This window comes from Pelophylax lessonae, assembly GCF_965119305.1.
Source record: "Pelophylax lessonae genome assembly, chromosome: 4".
NCBI classification, from domain to species: domain Eukaryota; kingdom Metazoa; phylum Chordata; class Amphibia; order Anura; family Ranidae; genus Pelophylax; species Pelophylax lessonae.
Window position 1 is genome coordinate 310426818 of NC_138771.1, and position 17820 is coordinate 310444637.

General features: G+C 41.1%; 1 protein-coding gene across 4 annotated transcripts in view; it reads right to left on the reverse strand.

Annotated features, from left to right (window-relative positions):
• Positions 1 to 2858: 2858 nt before the first annotated feature.
• SNCB (synuclein beta) overlaps positions 2859 to 17820 on the reverse strand; it is a 170706-nt gene continuing 155744 nt past the window's right edge. For all 4 annotated transcript variants that reach the window (XM_082256615.1, XM_082256614.1, XM_082256617.1 and 1 more), the window contains one exon: positions 2859 to 3769. Coding sequence is in view for 1 of the 4 variants with exons in the window: in XM_082256617.1 (XP_082112743.1) it covers positions 3737 to 3769 (33 nt within the window). In the remaining 3 variants the exon portion in view is untranslated. The remainder of the gene's footprint in view (positions 3770 to 17820) is intronic.

Consider the following 17820-nt stretch of genomic DNA (forward strand, 5'->3'; position numbering starts at 1 on the left):
TTTACGCCATGGTCTGTCCGACTTGTATTTCTCAGTGCCCCTTATGATTCCTGTTTAAACTTCATTTGCACTTGGCTTGTTTGTACTTATTTAGTCATCGATCTTATTGTCAGCCTGCACTGTGTATACTGGTCTTAAACCTGGACTCAGTAGGATCAGTTTGTCTGTGCATGAAATGACAATCAGCATGCAGGCCCTGCTATTTTGTGCTGCCAGTGAACTTACACTGCTCTAGCATCTGTCATGCTTGTTATTCAGTTGTCACCTGGTGACACATTGGAGTTGATTTAATTAAGGAATAGAGTAGTTTCGCTTAGCAATGTGAATTTGCACTTAACTTATTATTGAGGTGCAGAAAAAGGACAATTCTCAATAATGGGAAATTAAAAAACAGGATTTTTGTTTGTGTGGGATTGGATGATTGAAATCAGAACAGCCACAACTCATTAACCTTGCAAAGTGCAAATTCACATTGCAGAGTGAACAGTCTATACTTCTTTAGGCTTCTTTCACACTGCCGCTCAGTTTTTTTCCTCCGCTGCGGCACTTTTTTTTTTTTTTCACAGACACAGATGACAATTGTGTCATCCAGTCCGTATGTCCGCATATCATCCCATCCATTTATGGATGATATACGGACATAATGTATGTCTATGGGGATTGCGGATGTCAGCGGATGACACCGCTGACATCCGATTTTGCTTCCTTTCCGTTTTTTAAATGGAAGAAAAATAGGGTTCTGTCCTGTTCCAAAAAATGTAACAGAGCTGAAAGGATGCAAATCTGATGGTCATTCACTGACATCCGCAATCCCATTGACATGCATTATGTCCGTATATCACCCGCAAACGGATGGGGTGATATACGGACATACGGAACGCCCGTGTGAAAGGGGCCTTAGTATATCAACCCCAAAGGGTGCAATGCGCTTTTATGGCTTCTAAAAGATCAGCCAACATACAATAGTATGGTAGAGAGAGAGAGAGAAAAACGAAGTTTCCCATTTAAATAAATTTATCTGTTGAGTGGCGCAGTTGCACGTAGACTTAATTAAGATAAACTTACAGATCCCTTTCCCCACTATACTTCATTGAAAGGATAGCTACAGATGCTCGTTTCAAAGGTCAGAACTTTTTAGGCACATTTTATAATATCATGGTTGTGTACCCATTTTGGAATAAAATCATACGCTTTCTCCAAATGATTAATAATCTCGCTGAATATTTGTGATCAGAAATCCGGTATTTTGGGGAGTGGTTGATGATTTAATTTGGGCTGCTCACACCAAGGTCTACCTTATCTCTTTTTTGGATATAAATGGCTGGCTGTTTGATAGAAGGCATCACGTAACCAGAGTACACCCTATTTTTATCTTTACTTGTGTTGCTTTCTGCACAGTGAAGAGTGAGGAGTATAGTGAAGAGATTCTAAAGCTCCATTCACACCTGAGCGTATTGTTTTCAGGCGTTTTTTTGGGCATTTTCCGACCTTTTTTCGGGCGTTTTTTCAGACATTTTTTTGCAGGTGTTTTGAGGCAGGCATTGACATCTAACAAAAACGTTTGTTATCAGCCAAAAAAGAAGCTCATGTACTTTGTTATGCTTCAGGCATTTTGCTTTAGGCGACAAAACGCTCATTTGTGACCAGGGGCCATTAAAATGAATAGGATTTTCCTTGTTGGGCATTTTGAGACTTCAGAGATGAGCGTTTTACGAGCTGAAAAACGCTTGGTGTGAACAGGGCCTAAACCTGAGTCTCTAATGCTAGCCATACATATATTTCCATTTCAATTCAATTTTCATTTGAAATAAAAAATAATCCACTATTTTTGATAAACAAGTGGCAAATCAAAGTGGCAAGAAAAACCTGATCATACGCAGTAGAAAATCCAGTTGCTTTTTATGAGATCACTGGGATTTCTATTTGGTCATTTTTCTTTTAAGCTATTAAAATCAATTTTCATTTGTAAAGGTAAGAGAAATTGTCTGAACATTTATCATCGGTAGGATAAATAGTTTTTTTCAATCACTTTACTTTGAAAGTGCCCTACATTGCTACATGTATGGCCAGCATAAAGGTTGCTGTTATTATTCCCATACCTAAATACACTGTGAGTTTTGGACTGGACCATAAAAAAATGTCTAACACAACATAAAACCACTTTGTGAAGTACCAGCTCCAGAAGCCTTCCTTCATTGAAAGCAGAGGGAGACAGAGGCGTAACTAGAACCTTCAGGGCCCCGGTGCAAGAAACCATGAAGGGCCCCCCGGACCCCTGCCTTCAAGCCTGGGGCTCTTCCCACTGATCCTGGGGCCCTTTACTCTCATTGCGGGGCCCTTTATTGCAGTCCTGCAGCAGGGCTCTTTCACAAGTTCTGCAGTGGGCCCCCTTCCTGACATCCCCTGCAGCAGCCGGCAGGAGAGGGAAGGGAGCACAGTGGGGGGAGGGACCAGGGGAGCACACAGGAGCCCAGAGACAGCAGAACACAAGTGAACTGGATAGGAGTGGCGGGAGCAGCATACAGAGGAACCAATCTCCTCCATTTTCCTCCTGCAGCTACAGGAGGAAAAAGGAGGACAGTGATTTCTCTACATGCTGCTCCGCCGCCCCTCCTATCCAGGTGTACAGGGGAGCCGCACAGGCCCCCTGGAGCATGGGGCCCGGTTGCAATTGTAACCCCTGTAGTTATGCCCCTGGAGGGAGAGTATCTGGAGGTGTATTGGCACAATACATTCATGGTGCTCCCTTGTATTGTAGATTGCCGAGGATCCCACAAGATCTTCACTTTTTTCCCACCCAATTGCCAAATCATTAGTGGCGTTGCCAATAAAATTTCCAAAAACTCAAAACATTGGTCTGATTTTAATTAATTTTCTTTTTTTTATTCCTTTTGCAAAATTATTTGGAACACAAGGACATTGAAAAGATTCTGCATGGAATATCACAGATTTTAATCTGTTTTACAGAACAGTCACAAATAAGTTAAACCATTTATATATTTGTTGATATGTGTGTATATATGTATAAAAAAACAGCAAAATAAATATCACATTAGAACACTGAATAAACTATGTCAAAGATCCATTCATCCACAGCTACATTTTTTTTGTGTGATTTTCCCTTATCTTAACGACTACCCAGCCTTGTGAGAAATCACGGCAGCCGCTAAGGGGGGAAAAACATTTTTTGGTGTTTCCACCTTCTCTTTATAAAAAGTAAAACATGCTTTATTTATATCGGTAGACGCAGAAGAATACCCGCAGGTTCAGGTGCAGAGGGTTGCAGGCCCCCCTGCCACAGAACAAGCTTACACACCAAAACAAATAGAAGGTTACAAAATAATTATGAGTGACAAAATCCACCAAAAAAACCCCCGGAAATTATTCTCTGGGAGGGAAACAGAAATAATTGTCAGGGGGCACAAGGACTGCAAAGACAAATACAATGCATTCATGGGTTCATACATTACAAAGGGCTTTTTTTTTTTAAGTTTAAACACCAGTTTTGTTTGGACTAATGACTCAACGCTAAGGATTACCGTACATGAAATCACTTCACATGAGGCTTTCTGGAGGTGTAGTGAAGGAAGAGCTCACTTTTTGGGAGAAGAGGGGGTGCACTTCACACTCCTCTCGGGAAGGATAGGGCAGAGGAGAGGGGAGATTTTTTTATTATTTTTATTATAGCTATCTTTGTGCTGATGCTGCTGGTGGCTGGGTCCAGGGCTGAGGAATGTTATGCTTCGGGTTCATATTCCTGGTAGTCATCCTGTAAAATAAAAGCAACCAAAGTTCATTTGTAGCAGAGGTAATTCATATAAACCAAATTTATTGTCATGTAAATGAGCTTTGAAAGAGTGTTTCCACTGGAACACCAGAAACAGATTTGTAACAGAAAATGCATACTTTCAACTGTCATTTACTTAGAGCACAGGTGTCAAACACAGGGCCCGCGGATCGAATGCAACCCCGCAGGCCATTTCATGTGGCCCTCGCACCTCTCCTGCAGCTGCGGCACCCCCCTTGTCTCTGCCCCCACCTCGTCTCAGTAGTCGGCAAAAGAGAGGACAGAACTCATTTGCCAGATTCTGCACTCCTCTGTGCAGCTGCAGAAAGGCTCATCTTTGCCCACACACCCCACCTTCTCAGCAGTCCACAGCAGAGAGGAGGGCAGAACTCCTCCTACAGATCTTGTCCTGCAGCCGCAACACCACCTTGCCTCTGCCTCCCCTGGTCTCAGCATTCAGCAGACTCTGGAAGCTGAGTCCAGCACTCCTCTGGTTCTCCTCCAGACCCTGCACTTGTTCCCATATCCACCGCATCTTCTTCCTGGCAGCAGCACAAGGTAAGGGGGTGCATTGTGATGTAAGGAAGGGTGAGTGACTCTTGACTTCTGATGGGGGGGGGGACTCTTGACATCTCATGAAAGGGTGCAAGGGGATGTGGGGTGCTCTGGACATCTAATTTAACCGGCACTTTGAGGGCAACCATAATGCTGATGCGGCCCACGATGAAATCGAGTTTGACACCCCTGATTTAGAGGGACTGTTCCTCCTTTGAATCAGAATCCCTCTGTCCCTCTTTCCTCCACAATCATTTTCTCATCTGATGTAAAGTCTGCTATCTATCTATCTATCTATCTATCTATCTATCTATCTATCTATCTATCTATCTATCTATCTATCTATCTATCTATCTATCTATCTATCTATCTATCTATCTATCTATCTATCTATCTATCTATCTATCTATCTATCTATCTATCTATCTATCTATCTATCTATCTATCTATTTATCCAACCTATTGATTTCTGCATTTGTCATTTTGAAAAGCCAATATAAGTTAAAATAGGGTGAAAAAGGTACTTGTGGGTTTAACCAATCAATTTTTGCAAACTAATACTTAGTGAAAAAAAACCTTATAGTTGGGGGTGTGGCATAAGAACATTTTTTTGCTTAAAACGTATAATTACAATGTGTCCCTTTTTCTCATCTCAGAAGTTAGAAGGTATGTTCAAAGCATGTCAAGTTACAGCTAATGTTTACACTCCATGACGCACTAGAAATTGAGTCATTTATTTTAACCACTTGCCGACCGCCTAACGTCTATTTACTGCGACACTCAGTCGCTTACAGGCAAAGCGACTTAGCCTTACGTCGATCGCCCACAAGCCTGTAGGGGGCAAGCACGCACCGTCGGCGGCGCGCTTCCGCCCCCGCCCGTTCCCTGGGGAGCCAGCGCGTGTGACCGGTGGCTCCGATGGATGCCGACCACTCGCGATCTCCCACAGGAGAGGGAGAAAGACAGACGGCTGATGTAAACACAGCCATCTGTCATTCTCACTAAAGTAATCACAGAGGCCATGCGATCCTGCTATGTAGGATCGTATATCTCTGATTACATCACAAGCCACGCCCCCCCCCACAGTTAGAATCAGGCCCCTAGGGACATACTTAACCCCTTGATCACCAGAAAAGTTAACCCCTTCCCTGCCAGTGTCATTTTTACAGTAACAGTGCATATGTATAGCACTGATTACTGTAGTAATGTCACTATTACCCCCAAAAGTGTCATAAATGTCAGTCAGGGGTCCGATCTGTCCGCCGCAATGTCGCAGTCCCGCAGAAAAAAAAAAATTGCAGATTGCCGCCATTGCTAGTTTAAAAAAAAACAATAAAAATGATATAAATCTTTCCCGTAGTTAGCAAACGCAATAACTTTTCGCAAACCAATCAAAATACGCTTATTGCAATTTTTTTTTTTTACCAAAAATATGTAGCAGAAAACAATTTGGACTAAAATGTTAAAAAATTTAGATTTTTACTTTTTTTGAGAATTTCATATAAAAAAATGTGAAAAATATTGTTTTTTTCAAAATTGTCGTTCTTTTTTTGTTTATAGCGCAAAAAAAAAAAATCGCACAGGTGATCAAATACCACCAAAAGAAAGCTCTGTTTGTGGGGAAAAAGGGACGCCAATTTCATTTGGGTAAAGCGTGGCACAACCGCGCAATTGTCAGTTAAAATCAGGCAGGGCTGAATCTCAAAATAGGGCCTGGTTTTTGAGCAGCCAAATCCTCCGGGGCCTAAGTGGTTAAACAGGCCTACAGGTCTCTTTTTTATGTACAATTGCTAGATACACTATATTGTCTAAAGTATTGGGACGCCTGCCTTTACACGCACATGAACTTTAATGGCATCCCAGTCTTAATCTGTAGGGTTTAATATTGAGTTGGCCCACCCTTTGCAGCTATAACAGCTTCAACTCTTCTGGGAAGGCTGTCCACAAGGTATAGGAGTGTGTCTATGGGAATGTTTGACTCGCTCATCCATGTCTTTATTAGGGATGATCAAACTTTTCAAAAGTTCGGTTCGACCAGAACACCCGAACTTCCCGAAAGTTCGGCCCGGATTTCAGAACCCCATTGAAATCAATAGGACCCGAACTTCGGTAATCAAAAAACACCATTTTGAAGCCCTAAAACCCAATAAATGCCCCTAAAAGGTGCCTAGGGTTCTGGGTCATGCCCACACATAATCACACAAAAAAAAAATTCTTAAAAATTGTCATTTTTGATAGAGAGCCAATTATTGAAAAAATTATTGAAAAAAAAAAAAATAGATTTATTTGGATTTAGTGTCTGGGGGGGGGGGGGGGGTCTAAAAAGTGTACCTGTGAAGTTTCAGCTCTGTAGCATGTCCAGAACCAGAAAAAAAAGTTTGTTTGTATTAGAATTAATATAGAACAGGTTAGTAGCTGCGCTACTTTTACACCCGGCTTTTTGTTGCAGGCGTTTTATTGGGCTTTTTTGAGGACATGTTTGGAGTCAGGCATGACATCAGAACTTCTGTGTAGAGGTATATATACACACACACATGTATGTATATATACACATACACATAAATAGGTGTGAAAGCAGCAGAAACCTATGCTTGCGCTAATGAAATAATTAACAGGCATATGTCTCCGCTCCTATCACACCTATATGTGTGTATGTGTATAAATACATATAAGTGTGTGTGTATATATACCCCTATACAGAAGTTCAGATGTTATGCCTGCCTCCAAAGACGCCCAAAAAATTCCCAAAAAAACGCCTGCGCCAAAAAAAAAACGCACAGGTGTGTTTTTGCAGCAGGTGTTTTTTTTTGGGCATTTTTTGGGGGTCTTTGGAGGCAGGCAAAACATCTGAAATTCTGTATAGGGGTATATATACACACACACTTATATATATTTATACACATACACACATATAGGTGTTATAGGAGCGGAGACATTTGCCTGTTAATTATTTCATTAGCGCAAGCATAGGTTTCTGCTACTTTCACACCTATATAGAAGTTCAGATGTCATGCCTGACTCCAAACATGTCCTCAAAAAAGCCCTATAAACGCCTGCAACAAAAAGCAGGGTGACAGGAGAGAAGCCACCATCCTGTTCTGTAAGTGTTCTAAGAGAAACAATCTTTTCTCTATAGCGGTCACTCTGACATGGAAGGGTTTTGTCACCCTGCCATAGCAGTCAGAGTCAGTTAACCCTACACTACACTATGGTCCCCTTACACTTAACACTTTCCCTACAGAAACTAGATTATTAAATCTAACTATAGTGGAAAATAGTACCCTAACTACACTAGATATCCCTTTCCTCACACTAATAATTGCTAAATGACACTTTGAAGCAGAAGTAACAGAACTACTTCCACTCTCTTCCACATCCCTGTATTAAAATGGTAGAGATTTGGCGGGGCTAGCTTATATACTGGGGGCGTATTCACTAATGATTGGCCTCTGGACCCCCCTAGTCACTCCAATCACATTCCTAGCATTCTCCTGCCCCCTCAATTGGCTTTTACTGATGGTTCTGGTCCAATCACGAGCTTTTAAAGCCCAGTTCCTGTCCCATTGCATTTTGGTCAGTTCTGGTTGCCGAATTCCGAACTTTTTCAGCAAAAAAATTGGAATTCGGCCGAATTTCGAACAGTCAATGTTCGGGTCGAACCGATGGTCAACCCGAACCGCTCAATCATCCCTAGTCTTTATGAACCTTGCTTTGTGCACTGGTCCAAATCATTTGGTGGAGGGGGGATTATGTTGTGGGGTTGTTTGTCAGGGGTTGGGCTTGGTCCCTTAGTTCCAGTGAAGGAAACTCTTAAGGCGTCAGCATACAAAAACATCAATATTGACGGGAGTCAATTTAGGAGTTTGTCTATATGAATGTTTGACCATTCTTCCAGAAGTGCATTTGTGAGGTCAAGATGTTAAATGAGAAGGTCTGGCTCGCAGTCTGCGTCAAATTCATCCCAACGATGTTCTGTCGGGTCGAGGTCAGGACTCAGGCCACTCAAGTTCTTTCACCCAAAACTCGCTCATCCATGTCTTTATGGTCCTTGCTTTCTGCACTAGTCCAAATCATTTGGTGGAGGGGGATTATGGTGTGGGGTTGTTTTTCAGGGGTTGGGCTTGGCCCCTTAGTTCCAGTGAAGGGAACCCTTAAGGTGTCAGCATACAAAAACATTTTGGACAATCTCATGCACCCAAAATTATGGGAACAATTTGGGGATAGCCCCTTCCTGTTCCAACATGCCTGTACAGCCAGGGCCGGTACAAGGGGGGGGACACTTGCCCTGGGCGGAGTGTTGAGGGGGGCACGGGAACTTCGGGTCCTCCTGCATCTCAGTGACAGGCATGGTTGTCAGTGTCACAAAAATGATCTGGTCAACGTTGTTGCCGACTGTCCCAGCTTGCTGGTTTGACCTCCACCTGTAGTGCTTGCTTCTGTATTATTTCATCATTACAGGTCTGGTCCCGGAATTTTCTGACAGCTTCCGTTCCCGCCCACTATCTGTAGCACTTTCCTAGACTTTGTGCTACAGGTCTGATAGGTGGTGGGCGGGCGGGGACAGAAGCTGTCAGAAAATGCAGAGACTAGATCCGGAATGAAGAAAGAATACAGAAGCACTACAGGTGGTGGGCGGGGACAGAAGCTGTCAGAAAATGCCGGGACTAGACTCCAGCAGATTAAAAAATGTTGAAGCACTACAGTTGGCGGGCGGGGACAGAAGTCTTCATGCTGGGGCTAAACCCGGGTGGATCTAAGAACACTGACTGAAGTATTGCAGGTAGAGTATAATTTTGTTCTGCTATTTTTATCTGGAACTGAGTGCAGAATCAAGGAGTACCGTACTTCATGGACTTTTTAATAGTTCCTAAAGTCACATTGTGCTACTGGATTAATTATGTTGGAGGCACTGTGCTTTATCCATTTGCTTACTTACTATTAGGGCTCATTTACACTTGCAGGTGCGGGTGAGCCTCATTTTAACCACTCCCTTCCTCTCCCCCTTAAGCTGCAGAGGCAGCAGCTGGGGGTGTTCAGATGCCACAGACATTATGCTTTGTATTGAGGCTGCAGGAAGAATTATACCCCCTGCCACCTTCAATGTACACTACCGCCTTAATGCAAATCTTTCAGGTAAATTAGGCCATGCTGCAACCACTGCATAACTGCATGCAACGCCTGCATTTGCATTACAGTAGTGCTCAGAGATGTATAGTAACTAAGTAGAACTACTTCACTACTGTACTTAAGTACCGAAAGGCGGTATCTGTACTTTCCTGGAGTAGAATTTTTTTCTCCTACTTCCACTTCTACTTCACTACATTTTTTCGATGATTTCAGTACTTCTACTCCAATATTTTTTTTTTTTGTGCTGCATAGTTACTAGTTACTATTATAAAAATTACCACTGCCAGAACAGTAGATGGCAGGTTTCATGAAGCTCAAAACATGTGTATTATCAGCGCATACGAAAATAAATGCTACTGTATGTATAAATAAAAGCTGCATTTGAAATAATAAAAAACAATATGATGTTCAAACTTTTGACTTTTTTCTTTAATAACTACATAACACAGTACTCAGTACTTGAGTAGCAATTTTTTTTTTCAAAACTACTGGTACTTTTACTTTCAGTACTTGAGTAGCAAAATTAAAAAAAAAACTACTTGCAATACTTAAGTACAAAAAATGTTGAATACTTTAGTACTTCTACTCAAGTCATTTTTTGATTGAGCACTTCCACTTCTACTCAAGTCACTTTTTGATCGAGCACTTGTACTTTTACTCAAGTATGGGTTTCGAGTACTTTATACAACTCTGGTAGTGCTGCATTTAGGGGATTAAAACATGTGGTGAGGAGGTGACATATCACTTCCATATTGCCTGGCAAACCCCTCTGAAAAGCGATTTCAGTAGTCTTTGCCACTTGTGTAAACAAGCTCTTACTGCAGATTCAGTTGTACTTAACAATGTTTAAAACCTACTGTATTATCTTTTATTAATAATGATGTCCTTTAACCACTTCAGCCCCGGAAGATTTTACCCCCTTTATGACCAGGCCATTTTTTGGTTTACGACACTGCGTTACTTTAACTAACAAATTGCACGGTCGTGCTACACTGTACCCAAATAAAATTGATGTCCTTTTTTCCCACAAATAGAGCTTTCTTTTGGTGGTATTTGATCACCTCTTCAGTTTTAATTTTTGCGCTATAAACAAAAAAAGACTAACAATCCTGATTAGTAGGAACACAAGCTCTCTCTCTTCAGTTCTGACAGAATGGCAGTCTGCCTTTTTTACATAGGCAGACCGCCTTTTTGTTATTCTCCTGAATGGTCGCGGGTGGCGGGCGGCCATTGCGGCCGCTGGACCTGCTGATTGACTCCCGCTGTGTCCAACCACAGCGGGAGCACGGCTCCGGCAGCACTCACGCGCCCCCTAGAGCCCTTTTACAAAATCAGGTACATGATTTGCGTTTAAGAGCCGCTCTGCCGCAGTAAATGTATGTCGGGCAGTCCTTAAGTGCTTAACATACAGTATATATACACAGTAAAATCACTATGCAAAAAATGTATATCAATTTTAGATATGTGTAATGGAAGCTGCACTGTGGGGTGTTGCGTCCAAGAGGCGCATCATTCTTAGTGCTGAGCAAGCAACTACGGTATATCATTTTATTGCATGGTGATTTTATATGTATGCTAAAGCACATTGTTCTCACTATTAGGCCTCATTCATACAGGGCATACTGCTGTCTGCATTTGAGGCCATGCATGCATATCAAATTGGGGCCTTATTTTAGTGTTTAAGCACTTTTTTTTATTATGTAGTCTAAATCATTTGTCATTTTTAGATAGCAGCTAGTAATAAATTTTAAAAGAAAGGAGCACAGACTTTTTAAAGTTTTTTTATTTATTTTTTTATTTGCCTTTTTTGTGAAATTGAGGGGAAAAACTGGCAATACAGACTTATTTTACTGTTGTGGGTTTAGTAACACTTATTCAAAACATCTAGCAATTCTGAAAAAATAACACTCAACACCGGTGCCAGTTTCTGCAATAATAACCCCCCAGGCATTGGTGTCAGTTTCCAAAATAATAATTTCAAGCACTGGTGCCAGTTACGCAAAAATAACAACGAAGTGATGCCAAACTGAACCACAGCAATACTGTAGTACAACTGGATCTGTTGCCTTCATTTAATCTGGTAAAAATACCCACTACATATTGTAAGTAACCAATCTTTAGCTGCATATTCCTGACCCCCTGCATGCCTCTGCCTGGGATAATTTATATTTTTAGCACAGCTGAGCTGAGTCTGTAAGCTGAAATACAATATTTAACACTGCTGGTTGGCTGGTAATTTATTGATTATTGGATAGCTGTAGATGATCTGGTTGATATTGTAGCAACAGAGTTCTGGACTGTACCTGTAGCAGATGGTGATTTTTTTCAAGTGTGTGTTAAACTGCATATATATATATATATATATATATATATATATATATATATATATATATATATATATATATATATATATATATATTTTAAATACTGTATATATATATGTGTGTGTATATATACAATCATATATATATATAAAATAGTGCTATACAACATACAAAGGATTATTCATATCAGGCCATGGCCCTGAAAATGCTTACAGTCAAATGTCCCTAGCACACTTATATCCATACAAACATACACAGGGCCAATGCATTTAGGCATCAGTTATCCTAGTAGTAGGCTTTCTTGGCTGTGGAAGGAAACCAGAACACAGGGAGAATGGCTGATCTCACTACTTGCATTGCATCACCATTGTATGTTGACTTATGTATTCCTTAGAGCTATAAGAATGAGTAATTAGAGATTTGTTAGAAACCACTAGAGGAATCCTAGCAGTTAAGGAGGATGAGAGTTTTCATCAGTATTCACCTTAGGTAGCAGCAGATAATGAAATATCACAGAAAGGCTTCCCTAATTATAGCTGTGTCTTGGCTGAACATGACTTCTCTGTGTGCTGCCTTACTGAAACTTGCTTGTTGTACCTGGTCACAACTGTTTCCTTTTTTTGGCTGTATTATCTATATTGGCCTCTGCATCAGATATAAAGCAACTGCTATTTTTTTTACAAATGTCACAGCGTGGGCAAAAAAGAAAATTCATCTGATACATAGCAGTGAATACAATAATTAATATTTATATCTTTGCAATTATGTAGCCAGAGGATCAAGGCTCTGCATGGGCTGTAGCTCCATGGAGAAAATAAGTACAGTATGCAATATTTCAGTGAGAACATTATTCCACTCACATCCCTTCTTCCACAGTGGCAATCTAATATCTCTACCACAGTGATGGTCACTTTCGGCCCGAGAAACCCTGTAATTCACAGTTTGTATGGCTGAAGTCACATCGCACAGACATCGCATGTGATCTGCACAGCAATGCTGTGCAAAGCACATGCGATGTCTGGCATCGCAATAGTGTGAACCGGCCCTTCATGCTTAGGCAGTCTACTTTTTAATTGATCATAAAAGTAATGTAAAAAACGAATTTACTTACGCCTTGACGTAACGCGTATAGAGGCGGAGCCCAGTATTTAACGTCACATCGCGGCCATCTCACTCTTATGAAACTGAGGTTTCCTTGTTCGTCTGGCCTGCACTGCTATAAGTGCCTCTTTTGTGAGTTTTTAACATTACTTATATGATCAAATAAAATGTATATATACGCAAAGTACTAGATTTTGGCCTTTCTTTCCTACATGCTTTGTATGCCTGTGTGTAGAGAGTGATTGGGGGTTTACTGGGCATTTTTTAAGAAGGAAAAGGGGTAGAGATTTTTTTACGCCCACAGTATATCAGTATCATCTTATATCCCCAGAGGGGAACTACTGGTTTTGACCCGCTGGTGAAACAGGGGTCAAAATGTGAGGTGAGCGGCCATCTTTCACTTGTGGAGACGAGCACAAGCACTTTCAGTGTTATTTTGCACTTTTTGGGGGAATATATGTCATGGACTTTATATTCAGCCACTTTTAGATTCCTTCATGTACACAATTTCTTAGGCTCCATGTACACGGGACGTTGTAAATGGCCGTTTAGGAGCAGTTGGGCGTTTTTTTCAGAAGCCCCTGAACCCACCTCTATGTTATCTTATCTGTCCATGTACACAGGGTCGTTTACAGTCATTTGCAGGCAGTTTAGTTCAGGGACGTTTTTTGGAACGCAATTATTTGCGTTCGAACGTGTTTCCCGGCGTTTCAAATTTTCAAATGCAAAAACGCGACTGAACGTGATGAAGTACGTTCAGCCACGTTATAAGTTTTTTTTTCCCATTTTTGGCGTGGAGTTCCCCCTCAAGATTCTCACAGCACAAGTCGCACCGCAAGTCGGATCATCCTGATCCGACTTGCGGTGCGCCTTCCATTCAAATCAATAGGCTCCCATAGAGAACCATTGATTTTGAATGGAGGCAGAAAAAAACGCTGCTAAAAGCAACGTGGCCAAATGTGCGATAACGCCAATGGAAAAAGCTACCGAAAGCACGTTTAACAGCTGCTTTTGCCCGGCGTCAGAACTAGCTTTGCAGCACGTTTTTTCTAACGTCCCGTGTGCATGGAGCCTTAATAATTTCTTTAATTTTTTCATTTTTTTGTACTGTTCACATTACTTATTAGGGATTCTATTGTATGTTAATACATCTTAATATGTTATGGTACACTGAGAAGCACAGCATTTCTGTTTGTTTTATATGGTACTTTGATGTTGTGAAAACATTTTTTAGTGACAGCAGCCACTAGGTGTACATAGATATTTTGAAATATTGCACAAGGATTGCGCTAAATTATTTTTGGGTTTACTGCACCATGTTTGGTTTTTGGGATGCAAGCCTCCCCATGTTTTGATGGGGGCTAGCAGGGAGGGGGATGGGATTCATTTACTGTTTTGTTTGCTTTATTTACTGTTTCTACACAGACCCAAATCTCTATATTTTGCCTTTGTTTTTAAGACATCTGCTATGATGATAATTGACATCCAGTACTTTCATTGTTTAAGCACATCCAGGTCTCAGAAGTTGATAGCTATTATTGTAAATGTTTGTCTACACTTATCATGTCATCTTGTAATATCATTTTATGGAATACCAAAGGCCTGAACTCTCCAGTAAAACAGTCTTTGGTTTTCCAATTTCTTAGGGATTATGTTCCCCATATTTTTCACTTCCAAGAGACGCACATAATGGGCAGTAAAGTCATCAGTTTAAAAAAATTAATGGGTGGGAACCACTCAGGTCTTTTCCATATACGCCCACCTGCAATCAGTGCATAGGGAGGTTCTGCTTTTTCACACTGCTGCTATTAAAAAACACATTCTGTATAAGACTCATAACATTTATGAATGGGGGGAAAAGAATGGCAAACTGCTGGCATGGTTAGCTAGAGAACAATTTCTGTGAGTATTTTCTCACATAACAGATTTTGATAGCACATTTCTTACCGATCTGGTGTTGATCAATAAGCATTTTGCCTTCTATTACCTATCACTTTATAGTTCTTGGTTATCCTACATGGAAGATGTACTGATGAATTACCTGGCATCTGTAGATCTTTCTATGCTCGTGACTACTTACAGAGACTGACTGGACACCCCTGACATGCTTAGGAAGGTATAATTAGCCATTATTGCCTGTCAGTTGGGGAAAACCCAGACTAGATGGCCTACCTACAGAATTTTTTAAAACATACTTTGAGGATCTAGCTCCAACGTTTTACTTGATGTTAATACATTCTTTGAGTTAGGGTTTTCTGTCAGCCTCGATAATGGAAGTGGCGGTGGTAGTACTTCATAAACAACGCAAGTCCCCCGACCTTTGTTTTTCATGCTGACCTCTATCCTTGTTGAATGTGATTCCAAACATTTTGCTAAGACTTTAGATAATCGATTGAGTGTTGTTATTTCTTCTTTGGTGCATGCAGAGAAGTCTAGGTTAATGCCTGGTAGAGGGTGGTCATTAACATATATAGGTTGTTCACATATATGGCCCTTTCCAAACCTGACAGCTCAAGGGTTGTGGTATTTCATGGTTGTGTTTGTTATACTGTGCACCAAGGGTAAGGGGGCGAGAGAACAAAACCGTTTTCCGAACCCTTCCCCCGCTGTAGGGGGAAGTGTCCCCTGTCACATGGGCTATTCGTTTTGGCCTTACATCCCTTTGAAACCTTGATTAGGGACACACCCACAGTAAAGGGTATTACATTTGGTCCTCAACTCCAGTCCTCGGGCCCACTAACAGGCCAGATTTGTAAGATAACTAAATTACATCACAGGTGATCTCATTTGCTGCTCAGTGATTGCAGTATTCTAGTCTGCATCTCCCCAAGGTAATACTTAAAATCTGGCCTGTTAGTGGGCCCCGAGGACTGGAGTTGAGCACCACTGCTCTAGAGGAAAAATTGTCCTTATATGCAGATGATACCCTTTTATATCTTAATGATACGACCACGTCCCTGCATGCTGCCTTGCTAAATATTGATAACCTTGGCTTTTTTTCTGGGATCCAAATAAATGTGGACAAAGAATGACTTCCAACTTGACCCCTCTTAACCTAAGAATGACACCAATACACCTATTTGTTGGGTGGGTGTTGGGTGAGTTTAAATATGTGGTGGTCAAGGTTGGCGGTGACATTTCCATACATACGGAACTTCATTTCTCTCTCCTGCTTAAACAACTTTTGCAAAGATGTATATTGTGGAGGTCCTTCTCACTGACCCTTGTTGACAGAGTCATTCTTTTAAGAATGGCATACGTGCCAAAGTTTTTGTATTTCTTTAGAAATACTCCCATCCTTTTGCCTGAGTACTTTTGTTCCTGCCTGGATGGCATTGTTCTCTCCTTTATGTGGGCTGAGATGACCCCCAAACTTACTTGGTCTACTCTGCAGCTTCCCTTCACCCATGGAGGGTTGGCCCTATCAAACATTTAACTGTATTACTGCGTGGTCGTTTTGGTGACAGTCTGTTGGTGGTTCTCCCAGCCTACAGATAACCCTGTGGTGACCTTAGAAGCAGCCCTACTGGGATCCCACACTACTTTCAGTTAACTGGCATTCAACGGCCCTCATTCCCAGCCCAATATTACCTGTTTGATGCGTACTACTCTTTTATTGTGGCACCATAGTTAAAATATCATACATAACCTTTACCAACATGCCCCTTTATGCAGTGAGTGACCCTAATCTCCCACACTTCAGGCAAATTTCAGACCATCACCTCTGGGCTAGTCAGAGCAAATCAGCATTGAAACATATTATAATGGAAGAGAGATTAATGGACTTTACTGCCCTCAGGACCAAATATGGCCTGCCCAACTGGATGTTCTTTAGATTTTAGCAATTGCGACATGCCCCCTCTGTTCAATTCCCTATGCCTCTTGCCTTGAATTCAGATTCTTTTGAAAGACTACTTACCACAAGCATGATGGTGAATCTGTTGTCTTATTCATCTTTGACTTTCTAACGTATATGCCACCAAACTGTTTTGTACATATTAAAAGTGGGAGAAGGACCTGACTCCCCTAACAGAGGTCTGGGATGACTGTACAACTACTTATGTCAACCATTTGATTTTTGCTGAAGATAGATTCATCCAACTCAACTAAAGTCCAAGTCAAACCAGTGCAAGTTTCTTCATAGAGCATATTACACCCCACAGCATCTGGCCACAATCTACTCAAACTGCAGCTCCCTATGCCTGAACTGCCATACATCACTGGGTACCTTCTTCCATATGGTGTGGGTCTGCCCACTTTTATACCCCTTTTGGAAAGAAGTAGTGGATGTTATAAATAACACCTATGACTTGACCATGGGGAACAGAGCAGCTGAAGGCCGGACGGTTAGTGTCTGCTCCTGTGTATTGCCGGATTAAACTCTTTTGAAGTGTCTATAAAAGCATATTGGAATTTGTGCCTGTAATTTTTCTTCTAAGCATCATTTATTGGTGTATAATAAAGAGAGTGGTGACTGAATTACGTGATGCGAGTCTCTTTCTATCCATCCATGCGGGGTCGATTTTGGAGCTGTGAAGAAAACCGGGTGTGGAGGATTAATGCAGTTTTAGAGGCTGTTTTGGTGGATTGCCCTATCAGAAGGAGATACAAGCCATGTTAGCCTAATCTTTAATAAGATTATTTCTAGTGAGTGAGATTCCAAATAATGGGTGAAGCAAGTGAAATCATTATTATCTGATGATTCACCTGGTGTTTCTTGGAATTAGATTCAACTATACCTGCTTTTGGATTTTACTGAAATTCTATTATTTTTTTTTTTTTCACCATAAAATGTTTTAATCACTCAAATAGTTTGGATTGGACTCTTGGTGTTATTTAATCTATGAACATTTGTGGTAAAATAAAAATAAAAACACAGTTTTTTTATTTTGTAGCACTTCATTTTGCTAGTTTGTAATATGTTTT